Source organism: Sciurus carolinensis, chromosome X (assembly GCF_902686445.1).
Source record: "Sciurus carolinensis chromosome X, mSciCar1.2, whole genome shotgun sequence".
Taxonomy (NCBI): Eukaryota; Metazoa; Chordata; class Mammalia; order Rodentia; family Sciuridae; genus Sciurus; species Sciurus carolinensis.
In genome coordinates, this window is record NC_062232.1 from 89,341,473 (window position 1) to 89,365,612 (window position 24,140).

Consider the following 24,140-nt stretch of genomic DNA (forward strand, 5'->3'; position numbering starts at 1 on the left):
TATGAAATGAATAGAATCAAACACCATCCTTAGTTTTGGACTCACACTCTTTGCAAGGTGCTCCCAGGCTCTTACTATGCATCTCCTGACACGTACAGATAACTGGTTTCTTACATAAATAGAATCATCTGTACTTGTTCTGTGTACATCCTCTTTCTTTTTATTTTATATTCGTTTTATCATGGTAAAACATACTTAAGATACAATCTACCATTTTGATCATTTTTCAGTGTGCAATTTAGTGGCATTAAGTCCGTTCACAATGCTGTGTAACATACTATTTCCAGAATTTTTCATCATCCCAGACAGAAACTCTATGCTTTAAACAATAACTCTTTAGTTCCCCCTCCAATTAACCCTTGGTAACCTCCATTCTACTTTCTATCTCTTTGCTCCTTGCTCTTTTAAATGGTTTTTGAAAAGGCAATTCATGAAAATTACAAAAAATCCAAACAGTACAAAACAGAATATACAATGTTAAATCTTTTGGGTTTGATTCTCCATCTTATGCTTGACCTCCAGGCAATCAGTATAATTGGTTTCCTAGATATCTTTACAGAGGAGTGTCTGTGTACAAGTATATATACACATATACCTCCCCTTTTTTATACAAGTACTAGCAAATCATGCATAGTTTCCCCCCCCCCCCCAGGGGCACTTAAACACTGAGCCACATACCCATCCCTTTTTTTGCATTTTGTTTAGAGACAGGGTCTCACTGAGTTGCTTAGTGCCTTGCTTAGTTGTTGAGGCTGGCTTTGAACTCTCAATCTTCCTGCCTCAGCCTCCCAAGTGGCTGGGATTACAGGCATGTGCCACCTCACCCAGAAATGCATGCATAGTTCTTCACTTTGCTTTTCTCATTTAACAATATCATATATATTCTAATATATGTATACACCTGATGTATACATATGCATATATATGGTTGTTTTCAGTGACTACATAATTTATCTGTTCAATTATGCTGAGGTCATCAGACTTCTTACCCACTAACTATTTTTTGTAGTACTAGGGATTGAATCCAGGATATTGCTTGTTCTAGGCAAATGTTCTACCGCTGAACTATTTTGAGATACTCTCACTAAGTTGCCCAGGCTGGCCTCCATCTTGGGATCCTCCTGCCTCGTTCACCTAAGTAACTTGAAGGTGTGCGCCACCATACCCAGACTGACTCATTAACTTTTAGAAAAGCAATTAACTTTTTTATTGAAGCAAAAAACCACATAACATAAAATTTACCCTTTGAACAATTTCCAAGTATACAGTACAATATTGTCAAGTAAATGCACATTGTTGTGCAACAAATCCCCAGAACTGCCCCCATCCTGCATGACTGAAACTCTATACTCATCAAACAACAATTTTCACACCCCCACACCCTAGCCTCTGGCAAATACCATTCTACTTTCTTTTTCTATGAGTTTGACTATTTTAGATTTCTCATATGAGTAGAAGTATTCAATATTTGTCTTTTTTGATTGACTTATTTAATGTAGCGTAATGTTCTCAATGTTCATCCATATTGTAACATGTGACAGGATTTCCTCCTTTTTAAAGACTGAATAGTATTCCATGGCATGTATATATCGGATTTTCTTTATTCATTAATCAGTAGATGAACACTTAGATAAATTTCATTTCTTCATTCTCGTGAATAGTACTGAAATAAACATGGGAGTGAAGATGTCTTTTCTATTTTAGAGAAGGGTCCATGTGCTGCTGAGAACAAAGTGTCTTCAGTCAAGATGTCTCTTCTATATTCAGATTTCATTTCTTTTGTGTACGTACTCAGAAGTGGATTTGCTGCATCATATGGTAGTTTTATTTTTAACTTTCTGAGGAAACTCCATATTGTTTTGTAATTTAAAATCCCTTACATAGTGGCTGAACTGTTTTTCAACAGTGTGCAAGGGTTCCAATGTCTCTACAACCTTGTCAACACTTATTATTTTCTGTTGTTTAATATAATGGCCATACTAATAGGAGTGAGATGACATCTCATTGTGATTAGTGCTGTTGAGCATCTTATCACAAACTTGTTGGCCATTCATTCCTCTTCTTTGGAAAAAAAAGTCTATCTGTTGCCAAATTTTAGTGGTTTTGTTTTGTTTTGTTTTGTTATTGAGTTCTAGAAGTTCTTTATATATTCTGAATACTAACCCCATATCAAATATATGGTTTTCAAATATTTTCTCCCATTCTGTCAGTTGCCTTTTCACTCTGCTGATTGTGTCCTTTGTTGTACAGATGTTTTTACGTTGTATGTAGTCTCATTGTTTATTTTTTGCTTTTATTGCCTATGTTTTTGGTGTGACTCATTAACTTTTACTTCTCTTAGGGCTGGACTCTCATCAGAGTAGCCTGGTTGTAATTTTTGCCTTTGTTTCCACCTCAGTGCTCTCTAGCACATTGTTTAACAGGGGTGTTGGCTGAATACGATTGGTTCCCTGACAGGATACACCCAGAGCTACCTTAATTTTTCTGGACTTGTTCCCATACACAGTAAAAGAAGGCCTGAGTGAGAGGGATTCTTTCCTCCCATTTTATGGCTTCTTTCCCCTTCTCCCCTTTTTCTCCTTATTAGAAATAGTCTTCTCTGGGGCTGCCTCCTCCTTTCCTCTCTTGTGAGTGGGGCGGTGGTCTCTGAGCCAATGAAAGGTCAGCAGACAGGCCGCTTCCAGACCAATGGGAGGCTCTTGGGTTCCAAATGGACCAATCGGTTTATTAGGGATATTGAATACCTGGATAGCTAGCCTCTGCCCCATTGTCCTCTTCGTAATGACCCTCTTGTTTTGCCTGTCAAGGATTTGAAGGTGCACAAGACCCCTCCCCACACACACACACTCTGATAGCTTTAATCCATCCTCATAACTTCTGCCCAAGGCCAATAAAACAGAGCCATTCTCCCTTTGTAAAGAGAAAGTGGGGTTGGGTTTCCTTCAATTGTCTGCCCTTTTCTGTCTCCTCCACTATTTTTGTTTTACTCTGTAGTTAACTTTGCATAGAGGAGCTTCATCAGGAGGACCTGTGCGGTGGACCCAGGCACTCTCTTCTCATTGGCGGGTGCAACAGTCTTTCCCTTGTTTTAACCTGGGGGTTTGTGAGGCCAGGGGGTTGGTGGGTGGGAGAGAGTTTGGCCACAGTCTTCCTGCTTCATTTCACACACATTCTGCGCTGTCCCCCTCTGTTTCTTTCTCTCTCTCTCTCTCTCCCTCTCTCTCTCTCTCTCTCTCTCTCTCTCTCTCTCTCTCTCTCTCTCTCTCTCTCTCTCTCTCTCTCTCTTTCACACACACACACACACACGCACACACACACGCACACACACACGCACACCCGCCCGCTCAGGCCCCTCTCTGTGTGTCTTCGTTCAAGATGACAGGGCGCTGGAGGAAAGGCTGCTGGAATCAGCTGGTAGGTACAGTAGTAATCCGAACCCCACCCACCCTGTGCCTTTGCTTGCTCAGGTTTCTCCGGTCACTCCTGCTAGGGGAGAAAACATGTAAACGCGTCTCAAGAGGAGGGCCTGGGGGAGCTGGGAGTGGCGGGGGCGGTGGAAGGTGAGCCCAGGAAGGTGGCCCAGCGCCCCTTCTGCTGGGGCCCCTCCCAGTGCTCCCTTGGGGTGTCAGCCTCAGCCCTGTGTGCCCCCACTCCACCCCCCTTTTCGAAAGGATTGCCTTTTTTTTTTTTCCCTCTGCGGCGGCGGAAATGACAGTGGTGCTGCTGTGGTGTCATGGTGCTGCCCCTGGACTGAGAGGCGAAAACTCTTAAGTTTAGCCCAGGAGACCCAGCTGCGGTAGCGTCACCGTCGCCGTGCTGTCCCCTGCGGGGCGCGCGGGCTGGCGGATTCTGGTTGCTGCGCGGCGGCGGCGGCAGCGGCAGCGGCGAAGGCGGCGGCGAAGGCGAAGGCGGGCGGCGGCCTAGAGTGTCGGTGGCGGCGGCGGCTGCGAGGGCGGCCCGGGAGCTCGCGCCAGAGCCCGAGCCAGCTTGCTGCGGAGGCAGGCGGGCGCCCAGCGCTCTTGAGCGCGTGTAGGAGATGGCTGGCACACGGGAACGCTATGGGTAAAATGCGCCCCCTCGCCGCGGCCCTGGGGTCCAGCGTAGCCGCCCGCGCAGGGCTCGGCCCCGGCTCCGGCCGCTCCTCAGGTGCCACTGGGGCCTGGAGCTGGGCAAAGGCTCCCGGGTCAGCAGGAACGGGTGACGAGGCCCGCGAAGCTCCGGGCGGCGGCAGCAGGGACCCTGGCCTGGCCCTGGCTCCTGCCGCTGCCCTCCTGGGACGGTGTTAGCACTCCCGGGTGCCAGGCAGGGGTGGCCGGAGGCCCCCCGGGCGGCCGGGCTGTGTGGGGCAGAGCAGTTGAGCGGTCCTCCCGGCGCCTGGGCGTGAGTCTGGGAAAGGGCAACGCCGCCTTCCCACGCTCCCGCGGCCGGCAGCCTCTTCTGCCCGGGCGGCGCCCCTCAGTCGGCTGTCTGACCAGCGGTGCTGGCGCAGCAGCCTGAGATGCTGCGGACACCCTGTCGGCGGGGAGGCCTGGCGAAACTTAATCCTTTTTCTGTTGGGGGAGCAATCCTTGAGTCTCCGTCTGGGTGGTTCCTTATTTCTGGCCTAGCTGTGAAACCAGTTCTGTGGGGGAGAGGGAAAACTTACATGTGTTCACAGGACAGACTGCGACTGAAGCAGGGAAAGGTGGGGATTTCCATTTCTGGCTGGTGAGAATTAAGTAAATAACGGCGGAGCAGATTTACAGAAACATTACTGCTGATGGTCCGGTTTAGGTTACTTAGCACTTCGTGTGCAACACACTTATTTTCAGAGGCATTTCTTCTTAGAGCCCCAAATTGGGGTCCTGGGGTCGTTGGGCTGTTTCTCTCTCTCTCTCTCTCTTTCCCCTTCCTCTCTCCCTCTTCCGCTTCTTCCTTTCCCTCTCTCTCCCCCACACTCCCCCACCCATTTTCAAGATCACTCACTTTATTCCTGCCTTCCAACACCTACTTACCCACCCAAACCTCCTACCGGAGCCCCATCCACCACAGCCTTTCCCCATCATCCTATGCACTCCCAACCATGCAGCTTCTTGTTTCTGAACCCCATGTTGCCTTTTTTGAGGATTTCTGAGTGTGGGATGGGTGATGTGTGATGGTTGCATGTCTTTGAGGAGGAACCCTTATGAAGGAATATCTTCAAAGCAGCAAGTAGATAAGTACAGTATGGGGGTTAAAACATGATTCTTAAGTTGGACCTTTAACTCCATTCTGTTACATCTCAGTACTCAGTCTCTCTGGAAATGTTCCAATAGAAGGGGGTTGCCAAATATGAAGTTCCTCTCCCCTACTTCTCTTCTGTTTAGGGAGTTGTTTTGCTTTACCCCAGATGATCACCCCCCACACCCCTCTTTCTATCACCTGTCCACTCATCACTGCTCTGAGGGGGAAACAGTCTTTGCTATTTTTATATATTTCTGCCCAATCAATTAACTTAATACAGATATATAATATGAATTAGATTTCTTCTGATTGTTCCTCACAACTTGATTTATGTGGTTGAAATACTGGTCTTGGAGCCAAGAAGATCAGAGAGTTCATCCCAAATCTGATATTGCATTGGCTTTATGACCTTAGGACATTCCTATGACCTTTCTTTCATAGTTGGTGTACTTGTATAAAAGGCACAATATTGTGTACTGGGTATTGTGAGTCTTGGCTTGGTCCTTTGAAGATGAAAGGATTCAATAAATCCTCAGTATTATACTTCTCAAAGAAAGCACTTCATTTACCTTTTATGGGGTTAGTGGACTGACTGGGTGTAAGTAGGAACCCTAGTTTACCAAAATCTTAATTTTCCATTATTAGTTCCCTGAGATTCAAATCCATCATTGTACTTAGGTCCTAAGTCTGTTTTTCCCCAATGAATGTACAACTGTATGAAAACATACCCACAAGTAGGCACACAGAGTAATGGTAATGATTTTAAGTCGGGTCTTGCATCATATCTAATGTACTCTAACCCAACAATCTGAGTCAGACTCATTCAAAAACAACCTCACCCATTTTTAGCCCATACGGGGGCAGTTAGTTAATTTCTATTGAAAAGTGGCATAAATAATTTTAGGCCTTGCTATATTAGCATGATTAGCATCTGACAGCAGTGAGTCAACAATATTTATTAAGCATCTGTAATGCGCAGGGTCCTCTTTTGACTGGACTGAGTAGTTGGCCCAGTATTTTGGTCTCAGCTCATTCCAGGCTATGCTCCATACCTGTAGCTCCAGGATTAGGATGGGGAAATGCTATGCAGGTTAGGGGCAGAGGCTAGGTATGTAAAGGGCTGGTTGTGTTTCTTCTATTTACTCTCATGACTACTAGAATTCTCATCTAGCATGTTGCACCTTGCAAGGCCACTCCAGGATATACTGTTGCAAACCAGTGACTTGGTTGTTTCACAAGCATATCACCTAAACAGTGCAAATTGATTTTGATGAAATTGGTTTAGTTAATCCCTCCTTTAAGAACAGGGCAACTTGCTTCAACTTGCAGAACTTAAAGTAGTGCCAGTGGAGTCTCATAATTGCTTCCAAATATTGCTCTGGGTAGTGAGCCTGTCCATTCCCTCATCCCTCCTCCTATAAAATCTGCTGACATCACAGCAATTGGGAAGGAATCTACAGAAGGAATATGTCTTTATCACTCAGCAAAACTCATTGGCTTGATGAAGAGGAGAGAATGCTGTGTTTTCATTCAGTCCCTTAGAACTCAAGTTTTCTCTTTTTGAACAGGGACGTAGAGCCCTAAAAACTGTAAAAAACAGGGCTGAACCTCAGACTTTGCCTCAAATGGCTGTTCTTGGAAGTACCTGCTTGGCCTTGTGTATGTCTGTCATCCATCTTTATGGATCTTGTTAACTTCCTAGCTGTTAGGTCCTAGGACTGGGTTCTTAGATTCTGGGGCTCAGCTGTAAGGAGGCACAAGGGTGCTCCATTTCCATTTAGCATTAAATTTTTGTCCTCTCTTCTGTGCAAAAGAGACAAAAATGAGGCTTTGTGTTCATGAAGTGCCTCCTTACTTAAGCTGGGTTTCTCGACTCAGAGCATTGCATCATCTAAATATGAAGTATAACATGTTCATACTGGATATCCCACAGTTCAGAAGAGTTCAAAACTCTTCACTTTTTCATGATTGAAAATTTGATACCAAGGCCGTATTGCACAAAGATTGATATTTCAGGTCTCTCAAAAAGCACTGTGTTCCTCACTGAGCAGTTTATAGAAGAAACTAGAGAAGTGTTTCTCAATGAGTGTGTTGGGTCACATTAGCAAGCCAGAAGATCAGACGAGGGGTATTGAGACAAAAAATTCCAACTCCAGTTATCCCCCTGTGCAGATGGCTAATCCCCTTTCAGTTCCCCCCTCCTCCAATAATTGGTATTGGTATCCACTTTCATTTATTAAAAATCTGCTTAGAGTTTTTATGGGCTCTGGAGATTTGTGGCTCTTCCTGCCTGTTACTCTTTTCATCTTTCTCTTCTTTGTAAACATAGGCAGATATATTTTTGATAGTCAATCTTCCAGATTCTGTATTTTTTCCTTAGAAATTATATACCCTAGTAAGACTACTTGATGATATAAGTTGTTTAAAGTATGGGTGGTGGAGGGATTTTGAATAATGTGTCAGCACCCAGTCATTCTCTTCTTTATTTGAGGTTCACCTAAATACACACTAGGATGTTGGTTCAGGCTAACTGGATTGGCTAAGTATCATTTGTAAGTTATCCTACTTGGGTTCTTGTCTCTTTGCAATATTCTGATGCTTGACCTTGGACTTTGTTTCAGCATCTTTCCTGCAGGTCAGTCTTCAGTCTCCTCTGTCTCTGGAGTATCCTCTTATAGAGACCCCGGATGATATGATAACAAACACATTATATAATTTAATATCCTCCAGAAATATGAAAATCCCAGTATTTGCAATTTCCTCTGAGAGGATCATAATGTATATGCATGGCAAACAATGCTAATTCAGAATAGTGAAATGTCTGAATATATACAGCACAGGGATAGAAAAATGGTTTATGGTCCAGAATCCTCTATTACTTTGTCTATAGCCCTTTGTTCAGTGTTGCTAGGATCCATGCAGTTCCCAGGAGAATAGAAGCTTGATTTCAAGTAGGCCTCTGTTCTCTGTCCCTTGTTTCTGACCTGAACTTGGGGTCCTCTCGGCTTAACATTCACCAGCATTTCCTACATTCATATATATTGCAAATTTTATTCTGTAAAAATAGAGATGACTGCCCATTCAGGTGGACTGCTGAACTTTTAAAAAAGATTCACAAAGATTTCACTGGGAAACAGGCTGGGAAAATTAGTCCTGGAATAGATGAAGAGCTGTACCAATAGCAGTAGGTAAATTAAGTTTGTTCTCCATTTGTTCTCCAACCTTCTAACCTTGCCAGTGTAATCTGCATTAAGATAAAGGCGTTATGAATTATACTTAGGATTCCTGTCAATTATCATGTGTTACCTTGGCAAATCCGTTTCTTGGTTACTTAGATTAATCTTTTGCATTTGCAGCAGATTCAGGACTGTTAGTTCTGCTACTTTGATATTATTTTAATGTTTATGGTGACTATATTATATAAAATACCCAATGGTTGGACTTAATTATTGAAAGGAAAATATCATTAAATCCATATACTATAAAATATTAAATAGGCTTTAATTACCTATTAGATAGGACCTGGCTGTGGTTTTCTCTGCCAGTCAGTAATCAACCTCTAGTCCTCAGCTCTCCTTGTGTATGTGATGAAAGCTTAAGAGAACAGACAGTTTTTTTCCTTGGCGGGGTGGGATCCCAGCCTGAAGGGGAAGACATAGGAGAATAAGAAATACCACAGACCTGTGGCCATCCAGCAATCTTGTGGGGAAGTGTGATTATCCTCCATTATGACAATCAAGTGTTCAGGGTGAATTTTTAAAAAAAATTTTTAGTTGTAGATGAACACAATACCTTTATTTAATTTTTAAATATTTTATGTGGTGCTGAGGATGGAACCCAGTGATTCACACATGCCAGGCAAGTGCTTTACCACTGAGCCACAACCTCAGCCCTCGGGATGACTTTCCAAACCTTTTAAGCTTGTAAAAAATAACATGTTTTGTGTGTATCGTCTATAAATGTATGATGAGAATACTTATTTTTGTAAAACAGGTTGATTATTTTCTTTTATCCTCATCTGATCCTCACAAGAGCCTGTGAGATGCATAGGGCAGGTATTTTTAATTCAATATATATGAAAGCTGTGGCCCAGAGAAATGAAATGTCTTCCCTCGGATGGTTCTGCTAATTTGGTTTAGATCCTGGATTATAAATCAGACTCTATTTGGAGGATCAAATAAGATAATGACTTTGAAACCATTTGAAATGTATAAAACACTATACAAGTGTAAGGTGACTATTATGAATTTCAATTATTGACTACCTAGCCCTCTTTTTCTTGGTTTTTATTTTCCTCTTTATCCTCTATGATGAAAATTCTATGCATTGTTTGCACAGAATTTGAACTTCAAAGGGTTCTTTGGTAATCATAGTGTCCTGGGATTTTGTTGTCTTCTTTTTCAGTTGCAAAAGGTGTTCTCACAGTCTCACCTGGGACTACCCTCCTCTTTTGTTGTCCATTGGAACATTCATTGTAACTTCCCTGAGATACAACAGGCAAAACCATCCACTGTAATTCAGCACCTTGGCTTAGCCAAGGGAAAGTCATGCATTTTGTTCATTTCCAGTTCCCTTGGTGATGATACCCATCACTTGTTAGTCTTTCTAGTTAATATAATAAATAAGAATTGTATTTATATTACAACATAAATATTATAATATATGATATAAATATTATATTTAAAATAATCCAATGTGTCTTTCCTACTCATCAACAAATAACAGGGACTCTATAGTAAATAAGATGTCAGAGATGGAACAATCTTAAAGAGACTATCTGTTGATTCTAGTACAACTTGAACAACATTTTTCCATGGAGGAAACTGACTAAGCCAGGATTCATTTTCTCATCTCCCTAGATCAGGAAGACAGTTTCTTATATTTTAAGTAAGATCTCATGGGAAATTAATATTAATATTCTGAACAATACTTATTTTATATTAATTTGTTTTTAAATAAAACCTTACAATTCAGGTCAATTCTCAATCTACAGCCCAGAGGTCAGGCTTGGTTTCATACTCATGGATTTTCTGTGAAGGAAAGAAGACTGTGACTCCTCAGGTAGGTAGTGAGAGCCCAGAAACATGCTTTGAAGACACAGAAGATGAAAACTAGATAACATATATTAGCTGCTGGAATAAGTGGACATTTAATTATGTTCAGATAACATTTGAAATAATAGAACTCTGCCAAGTGCAGATCATGGCTTATCTTTTGATCAGAGTTACCTAAATGCTATATTTAGAGAGCAATGCTAAAAAACCAATCTTTAGTCTTGTAGTGGTAGAATGCATTTTTTTCTGAAATTTTAAATTTTATATTGAAAAGAATAAAATCATTCAATTTGCCTTAAGGAATACCAAAAAATATGAATGATAAATTGGCAACTTCAGATTACTCAATTAAAAATAGATACGGTAGTCCCATATTTATCACCTAGTGACATTTTACCTGCCTTAGTCTGTATGATTACACTATGATGTTTACATGATAATAGAATCATCCAAAATGCAGAATGCATTATTTTTTTAATCTTAATCATGGTCATTGAAATGCCTCTTTTGTGTTTCTACCCAGGCACAGAACTTTCTGATAACTCATTGATGAGTTTCTCATTGGTTTCTTTTTTCATGGGTTTCAGCCTAAAGAGGAGAGCAAGGAAAAATAACATGCAGAAACAATTTTATAATAGAGCAAGGGCAAACACATAAACATATATATTTGACTACACAGCAGTAACTCAATGATTTGGAAGTGAATTGACCCAGTTATATGCACATGGGCATTTGTTTCTTAATCTATTATGTCTCTGCATTCCATATGTAGGATACTATAAAAACTTAAATTGAGTTAAAATTTGTTGCTCGACTTAAGTTTTTTTTTGCAGAGAGGGATACCAGGGATTGAACTCAGGGGTTCTCAACCACTGAGCCACATCCCCAGCCCTATTTTGTATTTTTTTTTTTGAGACAGAGTCTCACTGAGTTGCTTAGTGCCTCGTTTTTTCTGAGGCTGGCTTTGAACTTGCAATCCTTCTGCCTCAGTCTCCCAAGCTGCTGAGATTACAGGTGTGCACCACTGCACCTGGCTCAATTTAAGTTTTTATAGATATCCTACATATGGGACATCAGGACATATACCAAATGGTCATACCATCCCAGGTATTTCCTTAATGCATTTTTAAAAAGACAAACCATTGTTTTCTGGAAGAAGTTTTATGATTACTTGTCATTGGACTGTACCCTATCAGGTCTTGTCTTTGACCTTAGCATATTCTTTATTTCCTCATAGATCAGTGATTTGAAATCTGAAGTTGCAACACTATATCATTGTTTTGTTTTTGTCTTACCAATTCCTTCTTCTAAACTTGTGTTGTGATGATAGGAGTCAAATATTTTTTAGGAGCTACTTAAATATTTTTAAGTAAAAAAAAATTGGGAGTTGAGAATTTTCTGACATCTGTTAATCATTAACAGTATCTCAGAGCATTTCAAAACCTAGATAGGGAATCACTGACCTAGAAAAACAATCAAAAGAAGTAAGCAACCCAGTAGAGTTTATAAATACTATGTAATTACAGTTGGCAGTATAGTACAGTGGTTAATTATTTCCACTTTGGAGTCAGACAGGTCTGGATTTTAATCTCCTTTTAAAAAATCGAGATGTAATTCACACACCAAAATATTCACCATTTTAAAGTGTATAATCCAGTGATTTTACTAGATTAAAAATTGTGCAACCATCACCACTATATAATTACAGAACATTTTCATCATCTCAGAAAGAAATCGTACCTGTTAGTTGTCATTCCCTTGCTTTCCTGACCCTTAGAAACCAATAATCCACTTCCTATTCCTATGGGTCTTTTCTTATTAAGGGAATCATGTAATACACAACCTTTGTATCTGGCTTCTTTCACTCAGAATAATGTTTTCAAGGGCCATCCATGTTGCACTTCATTCCTTTTTATAGTCAAATAATATTCTATTTTATGTGTGAACCACATTTTGTTTATCTGTTCATCTCTTAATGGACTTTTGGGCTGTACAAATTTTTCAATGAGCACTTTTCCAATTCTTTTAGGTATACAACTTGGAGTGGAATTTCTGGGTCTTACAATAACTGTGCATTTAACATTTTGAGGGACTGCTGAAATATTTTCCAAAGCAGCTGCATCATTTTACATTCCCAACAGCAATGTATGAGGTCTCCAATTTCTTCACATCCTGGCGGACACTTGCTATTTTCTGTTTTTGGCTTGTTTGTTTATAGCCATCCCTGGTGTATGTAAAGTAGTTTTTCAATGTGGCTTTGATTTGCATTTCCCTAATGGCTAATGATGTTGGGCATCTCTCCATGTGTGTATTGGCTATTTGTGTATCATATTTGAAGAAATATGTATTCAAATCTTTTGCCCATTTTTAAATTGGACCATTTTTTACTGTTGAGTTATAAGATTTCTGTGTTTCTAGATGCCATATTCATATCAGATATGATTTGCAAATATTTTCTCCTATACTGTGAGTTTTCTTTCCACTTTGTTGATGGTTCTGTGGACAGCCATAGAGTTTCAAATTATGATGAAATACCATTTACTTATAGTTTATTTGGTTATTTTTGCTTTTGGTATCATTAAAAAAACTGTTGCCTAATCTAAGTTCATGAAGATTTATATCATCCTTCGAAAAATGTTATAGTTTCAGCCCTTACTTTGGGGTCATTGTCATTTTGAAGTAATTTTCTGTGTTTTTTGCTTGTGGAGATTCAGTTGTCCCAGGACCCATTTGTTGAGAAAATTCTTCTTTGTCTATTGAATGACCTTGAACCTCTTGTCAAAAATAAGTTGGCCAAAGTGCTGGTGATGTAGCTCAGTTGGTAGAGCGCCTGCCTCACAAGCACAAGGCCCTAGGTTCAATCTCCAGCACCGCAAAAAAAAAAAAAAAAAAAAAAAGAAAAAGTTGGCTATAAATATATTGGGAGTTTCCCCCCTAAGTTTGAATATTAGCTTTGCTATTTGCAAACAAGTATGATATTGGACAAATTATTTTCTTTTAATAATAGTACCACCTTTTAGAAAATTGAGAAAGCTAAATGAAATAATGTATGTAAAAGTGCTTTGATAATCATGGAGGTAGGGAAAATGGAGGACAGTTGAAAGGATGCTGAATCACTAGGAGTAACCAGAACAAGGAGACCTTATAAATGAGAGATGAATAAATAATGTTTGAAGAAGTTGATAAAAGTATTCAGTTCCCCACCATTGACCAAAGTAGTTACTATATGAAAATAAAATAGAACAGAATAGAAACAGTACAGAAAAGTTACAAAAAGCAAAGATTGTAACCATCTTACATTGTCCTTCATAGAGTTGAAATCAGTTAAGGTTGGTTACTTTAGAGCACTGTGCTGCTTGAGTTTTCTGCCAAGGACTCTTGAGAATCCTTTGAAAACTATGGACAAGGAGCTAGGGATGTGGCTCAGTGGTAAAGTGCCTTTGGGTTGAATTCCAAGCACGAAAAAACTATTTTTGACCTTACTCAAGGTAATCCTGACCCACTGCATGTTTTCCCAAACTTAGTTTCATAGTGAGGTTCAAGGGTCACACTGACTTGGAACACATTTTAAGGCTTCAGGCAAAATTGGAGAACTTTCGCTCTGTATAGAACTTAGATGACACTCTTCTAAGACAGGAGAGCTGTAGCACTCTGGTAGATTTTATATAGGTTTCAACCTGTAGACCTGCTTTTCAGCAATGCTTCTAACCAACCCATGTAGTTTCCAACTCAGACACTGAGGAATGCAGACATGCAGCCCTAGAAGATAGTAATAGAAGTGCAGTGTGAGATGGAGATGGCCCTAGAGCAAAGAGATATGATTCTGGAACAGATCAGAATGAAGGAGGCAGATTTGGAGGGACAGAGAGACAAAAATAGAAGTAGAAACATGTTATTTAGAACCCTCTTGTATATAGTCAAGATAAAATATAGTGAAGGAAGTAAGATGATTGAAATAAAGGTGTAAAAAGCACAGGCATTGGTATTAGACTGACCTGTGTCTGGGTATTATGTTCCCAATTGATTTACTTAATGATGCTGAGCCCCACTTTTCTAACTATATGATGGATATAGCAATAATATCTTTCTCACAGGTTTTGTGAAAGAATTTAATGAAATAATGTGTGTAAAGTGCTTAGCATTGTACTCAGAATACAGGAAGTACTCAATAAATGCTAAATCCCTTCTTCCACTTTAAGGAATACTTTATTAACAACTATTGAATACCTAGCTTGCAGGATGTGTCATGCTGTGAATAAAAATATGAAATTTTTGATGCCCCAGAATAGCTGAAAGAGTTCACTGGATATACAGATATGTAAATGAAATGAAACAGAATTTTCTGGAAGCCAGAAGTGATTGAAGTTATAAATGTAAATGAGAGAACTCCTTGGTTTATAGGCTTGATATTTACCAGACAGATAAAATTGGAAAAGGATCTGATTTTTTTCAGGGGTAGTGGGGGAACATAACTTCATTTATGGACATGTTGAATTTGAGCATCTAAGTGAAATAAAGTAGCTATCTAAACAATATTTCTGCCTTGAGTGGAGATTGGAATCTTTCTGCTCTGTAAATTTTCCAGTTCTAAGATTCTGATATATATATATATATGTATATATATACATATATATATATATACACATATATATATATACATATTTTAATTTTTCATCTTGGTAAGTGAATGTTGATAGATTTTATAAGCTATAAAATACTGACCAACAATTTTCAAGTACTTACAGATTGTAAAAGAAAAATAAATCTCAGATTATTTTTCAGTACATATATGCTAGGCACGCACTCTAACACTGAGCTACACATCCCCAACCCACATCTTACATTTCTTTTGAAAAGTGGTTATACAGACCCTTGAACCTACTAAACTAAGAGTGGTTTGCTTTACAAAGAGATTCTTCCCTTTTACATCCCACTTTCCTATAAATTTCCATTAAGTATCTAGTTAGTTTAGTGTGCTTAAAAGATTTTATTTAGCAACAGCCTTTAGGTATATATCTATTGTACATATGCACTAGGCTTAATTATACTCAGTATTTATGCACTCTGTGAGAGGGCTGTGCAGATATAACTGATAAATATCTGAATACCAACAGTGGATTCAAAATTTCAAGTCTCCATGAGGGTTTCTAGTGATAGCAAGATGATGAACAAAAGCTACTCAAAATCAAAAGATACCTTTTTCTTTCCGATACTAATAGGATTAACAATTTCAGGCAGTAAGATATGCTTTATATTTTTACTTATTTAAAGCTAGCTTAGAATATTTATGTGTGTGGATTTTAATTAATGGAAGATCCATGGCAGTAAGTATCTGTATGTTTAACTCAGAAATGCCCGTAGGAGAATGGAAAGACTGAGAGACAGACCAAGTCATTAGTTTCTTGTCAGATAGGTGATTTCTTTTACTCTCTGATGCACACTAAAATGAAAGTCCCCAGATCTGAAAATTTCTGGCTGCTCATCTGGCTAAGTTTTATCTAGATCTTGGTTTGCATCTGGTTATGTTTTAGGAAGCATTAAAAGACATATGGAAGATAAGCTTCATAACAAGCTTTTGCTGGTTCAGAGAATGTTTAAAAATGAAATCAAACTGAAGCCACGAGGTAATATGACTATCATTGATCAGCAACTATTGCTGAATATGTCAAAACTCAAAGTTCATTCCCATTTGATTTGATGGGTCTTTGAAAGGTGAAGAAAGAAAGCAAATGTGAAAACTCTCATTTTTGGTTTCTAGCAACTCGGTTTACTAGAAATGGGATGAAACAGACATTTTCATGTGTGATAATAGGAAGTAATTCAAGTTCACACTCTGAAGAGGAACTTAGTATCCTGCACTACATTTTTTATAAAGTTCTCTCTTTTTTCATGCAGGCTCTCAAAATGGAATCATTTCAGGAAGCAAAGAGTTAGCTTGAAAGTTGGGCTTGCTTGCTTTCCACTGGATATGAAATAGAAGAAGCCCTTATATCTTTCCTTAAAGTGAAATAGAGAACAATATTGGAGAATAGAGATTAAGAATTTTGCAGGGCCTCCAACTCATCATAGTCTAGGAGAAGAGATGTCAGTGGAGAATATGTGAGAAAATGATCCATGTCAATATTGTGAGCTAGAAAGGTAATGTTAATCAGAAAACCAAAGGTGGCCACTTGGTTCTATTTATTAGTGCAAGAGAATAATTGCAGGCATTTATCAAAAATAATGTTTGAAGAAGGAAAAAACGGTTACCGAATTAGTTCCCAAATCACTTTCCTATTGCTCAAGCATCCCTGGGTAGTTCAGCATGTAAAGTCTCCATTGGTTAGAGTATAATTATGCTATATCCACTTTTCTGTTGGAAATACATGATGACTCTTGCTTTGTATTCCTTACAGGTGAAAGCCCAGCCTCTGTGGTTCTTAATGCCTCAGCAGGATTATTTTCACTAAAGATGGAAACACTGGAGTCTGAATTGACCTGTCCAATCTGCCTCGAGTTGTTTGAAGATCCCCTTCTGCTCCCTTGTGCTCACAGCCTGTGCTTCAGCTGTGCCCATCGCATCTTGGTCTCGAGCTGCAGCTCCGGTGAATCCATTGAACCCATTACTGCTTTCCAGTGTCCCACGTGCAGGTATGTTATCTCGCTGAACCACCGGGGCCTGGATGGCCTCAAGAGGAATGTGACCCTGCAGAACATTATCGATCGCTTCCAGAAGGCTTCAGTCAGTGGGCCCAATTCTCCAAGTGAGAGCCGTCGGGAAAGGACTTACAGGCCCAGTTCCGCCATGTCTAGTGAGCGAATTGCTTGCCAATTCTGTGAGCAGGACCCACCAAGAGATGCAGTGAAAACGTGCATCACCTGTGAGGTCTCCTACTGTGACCGATGCCTACGGGCCACACACCCCAACAAGAAACCTTTTACCAGCCATCGCCTGGTGGAACCAGTGCCAGACACACATCTTCGAGGGATCACCTGCCTGGACCATGAGAATGAGAAAGTGAACATGTACTGTGTATCTGATGACCAATTGATCTGTGCCTTATGCAAACTGGTGGGTCGTCACCGAGACCATCAGGTCGCTTCACTGAATGATCGATTTGAGAAACTCAAGGTAAGGGATCTGGGAAATATCCCTTACATGACTTTGACTCTTAATACATAGTTATACAGTTAGCAAGTTCCCTAATAAAATGGGTCGCTTTTCCTATAGACGTAAGTGATCTCCAAATTGTTCTAATGAGGAATAACTTGACCTGCAAGCTCTCACTGGAAACAGTTTTATCTGTTGCATAAACCTGCTTGCATTCATATACTTCTGGACAATTCCAAGGGAGTTAGCCCATGGTTCACTCTACCAGTAATTCATCCAGAGAATCAGCACCCTCTCTCCTCTGTCAGTGGCATATTGCACATTGCATATCTTTGCTATGATTTTTCTACCTCTTCTTTTAAGTATGTGAATGCCTGTGTAGGTGTACTACAATAAGCATATGCACTGATTTGCATATGTTTGGGTGTGTCTCTGTGTAGGTGTGGTTGGAGGTGTCTGAGTATATCTATATAGATGAGAGATTTTTGTGAAGGACATTAGCATATGTTTGTGTTTACATGTTCAGTACAGTAAAGAAACAGAAGTATGGCATTGGCCATTACAAATTGCCATTAAGCACTTAACACAGCTAATTCTAACCTGCCTTAAAAAGAAAAAAATTCAAAGAAACAAACAAACAAAAATAATGTACCACAAAATTAGGAGGGATAATCAAAGAACTGAACTAAAAATTTAAACTAAATGCAATAAATATTTAATCCAGTATTAAATTTAATGCCAGTGCTTGTTATTATGGGCTACAGACTGAAGCACTTGTTTGTAGTACCCACCTTGGAAGTTTCAAGTCTTTCATTTGTGTTCAGTGGACAGTGGACAGGTTTTTGAAGTTGTGACATTTAATGTTTATGTGCAAATCTAAGTTCCTATTTTTTTAAGTCCTCCTACCTCACATCAATGCTAACAAATGTCAGATCTAACAAATCACTTTATTCCCATTGCCTGCTATGTGGTATAATTTCTCTTTAAGAAGGAAACTACATAACAAAGATTCCAGAAAAATAAAATGTTTAAATGGATAGTACAACTGCCATCTCAAAATAGGTCCTGAGTAAGAGGCCAAGAGAATAAAGAGCTAGACAGGGGCAGGGCGTGGTGGCACACATCTGTAATCCCAGCAGCTCAGGAGGCTGAGGCAGAAGGATTGTGAGTACAAAACCAGCCTCAGCAATTTAGCGAGGTGCTGAGAAACTCAGTGTGACCCTGTCTCTAAATAAAATACAAAAAATGGCTGGGGACGAGGATCAGTGGTTAAGTGCCCCTGGGTTTAATCCCCAGTACCAAAAAAAGAAAAAAAAAAAAAAGAGCTAGAGAGCATGTAAGGAGAGCAAGAAGGGAGTGGAGATTTTCTTCCTGCCATGTTCTGGAAAATTTAGTCAAACTTATGTAAAAAATATAATGTTGGTGAGGGTAGCAGTAGTCAGAACAGGACACATTTTCCCTTCCATAATTTGTCATAAGTTATATCAAGAGTAGTCACACTGACAAAGGTTTGTACTTCTTGAGGTTATTATTTATATCTAATGTGTATAAAATTCAATGTTTATCTTTTGATTTCACTCAAGGTGATATTCTCATTCATATCAAGGCAACAGATGGGGATTATCTCATTGACTTCAATCCTTAGAATCATAAAATTTTAGTCCTTGGACCTGGTCTAGTCAAAACCCTACAATTTAAAGTTTATAAACTGAGTCTTTGAAAGATTAAGGGATTTGGCCAAAGTTACAGAATTGTTTAGTAATAGGAAAACTGGCACTGAAACTAAGTCTCTAAATCAAGTTAACTATTCTTTTCACTGTTGCCTGCTGCCACTTTGTTTTGGATGTATGTTCGTGAAATGTGATTTGAAACTTAACTTTATGCTCCAGCAACTGCACATTTCATGGGTCACAGATAAATGATTAGCAGCATCAAAGAAAGGGCATATTATATAAACTTAAAACTTCATAATGGTGAAAGATGGGGGAGGGATTGTAGGAAGAATGGGGGATATGGAGAGGATGGAACAGTCTCTGCCAAATATTTGCAGGTGTTAGGACTATAATAAGGCATTGACCTTGAGAAATATTCCAAACAAATATCTGTATCCATATGTACTGTTGAGATAACAAAAAGACCGGAGAGAGTAAGCCTGTATCTACCAAACACCAGCTATTTGAAAACATCTGAAAGCATGAAAACATTGAATGATTGATTAGACATTCGGCATCATCCAGCTATATAATGCTTGTCTCCGGGGATAGAGGAAACACGAAAGTATTTTATCAAAAAATGCTTTAGTATGCGACTAGTCAGTAATTTTTGGAGAAAGAAAGAGCAGATTTTTAATAGTTCCCCTTTAGTTTTTTAGGAAATGTGCAGAAAATTCTGATTATAAATTAAGTGGAAACTATTTTTGCTCATTTTTGGATGGAGAGTGGAAACATATGAATCATTCCCAACTATGTGGTTTGTTATGTTGTCTGGAACATCTTGGACTTTGGGGAGGAGAAGGAGGTGCTGCTTTGTGTGTGTGTGTGTGTGTGTGTGTGTGTGTGGTGGGGTCATTTTTGTTTGGTGGCAAGTGTAAAAGGATATCAGTTCTCCATATTAAGCAGAGAGCAGGAATGATTTTTAGTGTAATATATACTCACTTCTTGGGGTTAATTTTGAATTAGAGAAGCACTTAGGATTATCCTCTTAATCTGCTTGGTTCCTCCCCAAGGAGAAAAAAAGAAAGTTGACTAACAGAAGCTGTGGGGGAGACTGTCTGAACATACTCCTCTGACCCTGAGAAGGGGAGGGAAGTCCTGTAAGAGGAGAGAAAGGAGAAGACTGATTTTATTTATGTATATCTCAAAGGGGTTGACTTTCTGTCCTGTAACGAATTCAGTGTTTATTTTTATGTTTTAACTCTGGAGCTTCATTTTTAGTGTTTATAACTACCTTTTATGTACTAACCTCCCTGATTAAAATTAGTGGTCGCTAATATTTGCTTGTTCAGCTAAGTATAAACAAACCATTGTATTATAGATGAAATGTCAGAATAACCAGAAGCTGGCTTGTCATCTTAACATATACTCAAAATGAATTAGAGGTCTTGGGATACTTACATAGTATTGTGATCTTATTTAGTTGTCTAGTTTACCTATAAGATTGAGATGTAGAACACATGTCCTTTGGAAGGCTACCAGTGGTTCAATTAATTCTCCAATTTCAAAGGATACTTGTGTTCTTGATAATTATTACAGTTGTAAGGCCTATCAGAGTAATCATTTTCTTCATTGCCTCTCTCTTTCTTCTGACTTACTAGTCCCAATATATATCTCAGTTTATGATATGTGCTGCATTTGTATAAAACTATTTCACATTCAAGAATTTTCATCATCCCATGAGTTTCTCCCCGTATCAAAGATTGATATTATAACAATAAATGTTGACTGTTAAAAAGTGGTCAAATGTTGGTGGCTCTTTATTGCTGATAGACCTCAACTTGATACTCTATGTCCTATACAACTCCATGTGGTCCACTTATCTTTTCCCTTTACTACTCTGAAACATGCTACCTTCATTTACCCTCCTGTCTCCTAAACATCCCATTCTCTTTTGTTAGTGCTCTTCCCTTGGCCTGCTTAGGAATTACACCTATTTTTGGTGTTCAATTCAAACCCCTCAAGCTCAGCCCAATATACCACAGGTATATCCATAAATTCATTGAGGCCAGGCAGTTTCTTAAGTATCCTCCTTAATGTGTAGCACACGTAGTATATGCTTATGAAATCCAAATGAATTGTCATCTTTATGGTTTTGCAGGAAGTATACCATTTTCTGTAGATTGCTTTGGTTCTCATCTTAGTAGACAGAAATTGATCTTGCCACTATGAGCACTTTAGAGGTCTGAAAAGTCTCCTGTGAACTACTGACAATCTTTAAAACCAGAGTGTTAGCAAAAGTATGGCATGTCCTTAATTTTAAATATCCTATTCATTTTGATGGCTGAATTTTCCAACTGCCTAACCCTATGGTGACATCTGTATAAATCAGATGTGATTATTATAATTCTCTTTGCGAATGATGTCTTCACATTTCCATGCCCACAGCCTGCCAAAACTATAGCTGATGAAAACCAGGGGGAATAGAGGAATTTCCTGAAAGGAATAAACAAGCAAATTTTCTTTTTCTTATTACATTGCCACAAACTCATTACTACAAATAATTTTTAAATGAAGTTACATTTACATATGAGGGATCTTGTTGTTATAAAATATTACCTGGCACTGGAGTAAGCTTTTTGCCAGTGGGAAAGTAAAATACACACACACACGAAGAGAGACATAAGATTGCCAGACAAAGAGAAGGGAGATATGAGACCTGGAGAATGTTCAAAGGAAAACCACAACAGGAGTTAAAAGTTTGGAAAATATGATATTCTAGAATCTTATCACAGTTGATTACTTGTCCTTTTTCCTACTCAAGTCACTCTGTCATTCACTCACCAATTCTCACTCAGCTGCCACCTTCTCCCAGTTGTCTACTCACCCACTTGACACTCGCTTCCATTGACAAAGACAGATACCCTCTCAACTTATGTACCAGTGCACATTTGACTATTTCTGGACCAGTATGAGTATGAATGTAAGAGTAAGGATGAAAAATATCTTTACGAGAGACCAGGTTGAGAAAGGATATATATGTATACATACCTGTGCATCATTTTATAAGAATGTGTGTATTCTTGCATGAATGAGTGGCTGAGAATGACTCTGTGGCTGTATATCCTTGTGTCTACAAATGTGTGTTACTGTAAGTAAAGATGAGATTGTATCTGTATTTCTGAAATGTTGGGTAGGAGGGGACCATGAATATAAGGAAAACACTCTGTAGTCACTTTAGGGAGGGTTAGTAAGGCTAGGGATCACTCTAATAAATGACTTCCACTGCATTCACTTGTACAAGAAACATCTTCAATGGAGGCCAGGATGGGTTACCCTAGGTGAAGGAATAGTTAAAGATGTTTCTTGCTCACATTCACTTGAGTCCCGAACCACAGTAGGTAAATATAATAAGTACAAAATATTTGAGTCCATATTTACACTCTCCAGGATGTATAATGGTCACGGTGGACATATGTAGATGGGAATAGGGCCAGTATCTGTCAAGGGACTTCTCAGTTAAACCAGACTTCAACTCATGGTCATAAAGTTATTATTGCTTGTAGATTTGGCTTTTCTGCTGTCTCTATCTGTTCAAGACTTGCTCCCCATTATATATAATATGTACGAAGCTGTACATGTTTCATGTAACTATATAGGTAAAAATGCATTTTATTCTATCTCTACTCAAACTGTGTCCTAAGACTACTGTGAATCCTTGTTCTTTTTCCTCCAAGATTTATATTGATTTATCTGGCTTTATACTCATTTAATATTAACAGAATCCTGTGTTGAATGATGTTTTCTGTTGTTTCCATTGTTTGAGATCAAGTTTAACAAGTAGAATACTCCTATCATTTGTGCTCTTATCTTTCGGTTTTTGTTATTTGTTTTGTCCCAAGTCTTCTCTTCATCAACATCTGAAAGGTGCTAATGATCATTAGTTTGAGAATATTTTGCAAATGTTGACTCAGATTGTTTTGCAGTTGATAAAAAAAAAATCCTGTTTTTGTTGGGTAAAGAAACATAGTTGGAAATATAATATAGGTGAGGAAAGATTACAGAAACAAGAATTATTACACTCAAAGCAGTGGAGTTTGAAGGGAAAATGTGATATTGGCCTTTAAGTTCATGAAAGGTTGAAATAATGAGGTAACACCTTGTTAATTGTCATCCCTAGATAGAACAACCCCTAAAGTTAGAGCGCTTGCCTAACATGCACAAGGCCCTAGGTTAAATCCCTAGTACCTAAAAAAAGATAGAATAGTTAATAACCTAAACTGTAGCATTAGGAATTTAGGCTAGGGAGTAATTCACTCACTTAACAATGAATGAATATTTGAATTTTACTGAACACTTTGGACATTGTGTCCTACCACAGTAAAACAGATTTAGTCGCTACCAAAAAGGGGACTTTGAGTTCAGTAGCGGAAACAGACAAGTAAATGGAAAGTTCTAACTCAAGATGGTGAATGCTATGACAGAGGTTTTCACTAGGTGCTCAGAATCACAGAGGAAAAAATCAAAGAATGTTATCAAGTCAGAAACAGAGAATCATGAATGCATTTGTCAAGAGTAGAAGTCTCAAACTAGAGTCCATGAAGAAAGAATTGGCAGGACTTGGTATATGACTGTAGTGTTATATATGATGGAGAGAAAGAATTTTTAAAAGATTTTTTGAGTTGTAAATATCTTGAAGAATAATATTATTCAAGGCATTATCCTGACATTGAGAACAGAAATGGGGAAATTAAGAAAAGGCAGCAGTTTGGGTTGGATGGTTTAACTTTAGTTTGAATTTGATGTGATTGTGGATCATTCAACTTTCACTTATTCATCAGAATTTACTGGACACCTATTAGATGCCAGGCACTAGGAGAGGTTTTGGGGTTACACAGATTAAAGACAGCATAGTCTTATCCTTGATGGAGCTCTCAGTTTAGTGTGGGGAGACAGTCAAGTAAGGACACAGTTATAAGACAGTGTAGACATAAAGAGTTGTGATGGAGCATAGGAGGGACAGTGAGAGATTTGGGGTAGGTTTTTACAACCTCCCAATCAGGGGATGGGGTAAAGTCAGGGAAGGGAATGTTCTAATATACAGAAAAGAATGTGTTCAAACATCTGGAAATAGAGAAGCAT

General features: G+C 39.0%; 1 protein-coding gene across 5 annotated transcripts in view; it reads left to right on the plus strand.

Moving 5' to 3' along the window:
- Positions 1 to 3,268: 3,268 nt before the first annotated feature.
- Mid2 (midline 2) overlaps positions 3,269 to 24,140 on the plus strand; it is an 88,828-nt gene continuing 67,956 nt past the window's right edge. The window contains exons 1-3 of one of the 5 annotated variants that reach the window (XM_047536510.1): positions 3,646 to 4,062; positions 10,177 to 10,263; positions 16,652 to 17,367. In XM_047536510.1, coding sequence (XP_047392466.1) covers positions 16,708 to 17,367 — 660 coding nt within the window. In that variant the 5' untranslated portion in view covers positions 3,646 to 4,062; positions 10,177 to 10,263; positions 16,652 to 16,707. Of the gene's footprint in view, positions 3,415 to 3,542; positions 3,561 to 3,645; positions 4,063 to 10,176; positions 10,264 to 16,651; positions 17,368 to 24,140 lie in introns of those variants that run through there. The other 4 variants (XM_047536514.1, XM_047536512.1, XM_047536509.1 and 1 more) reach the window with 4 other exon arrangements.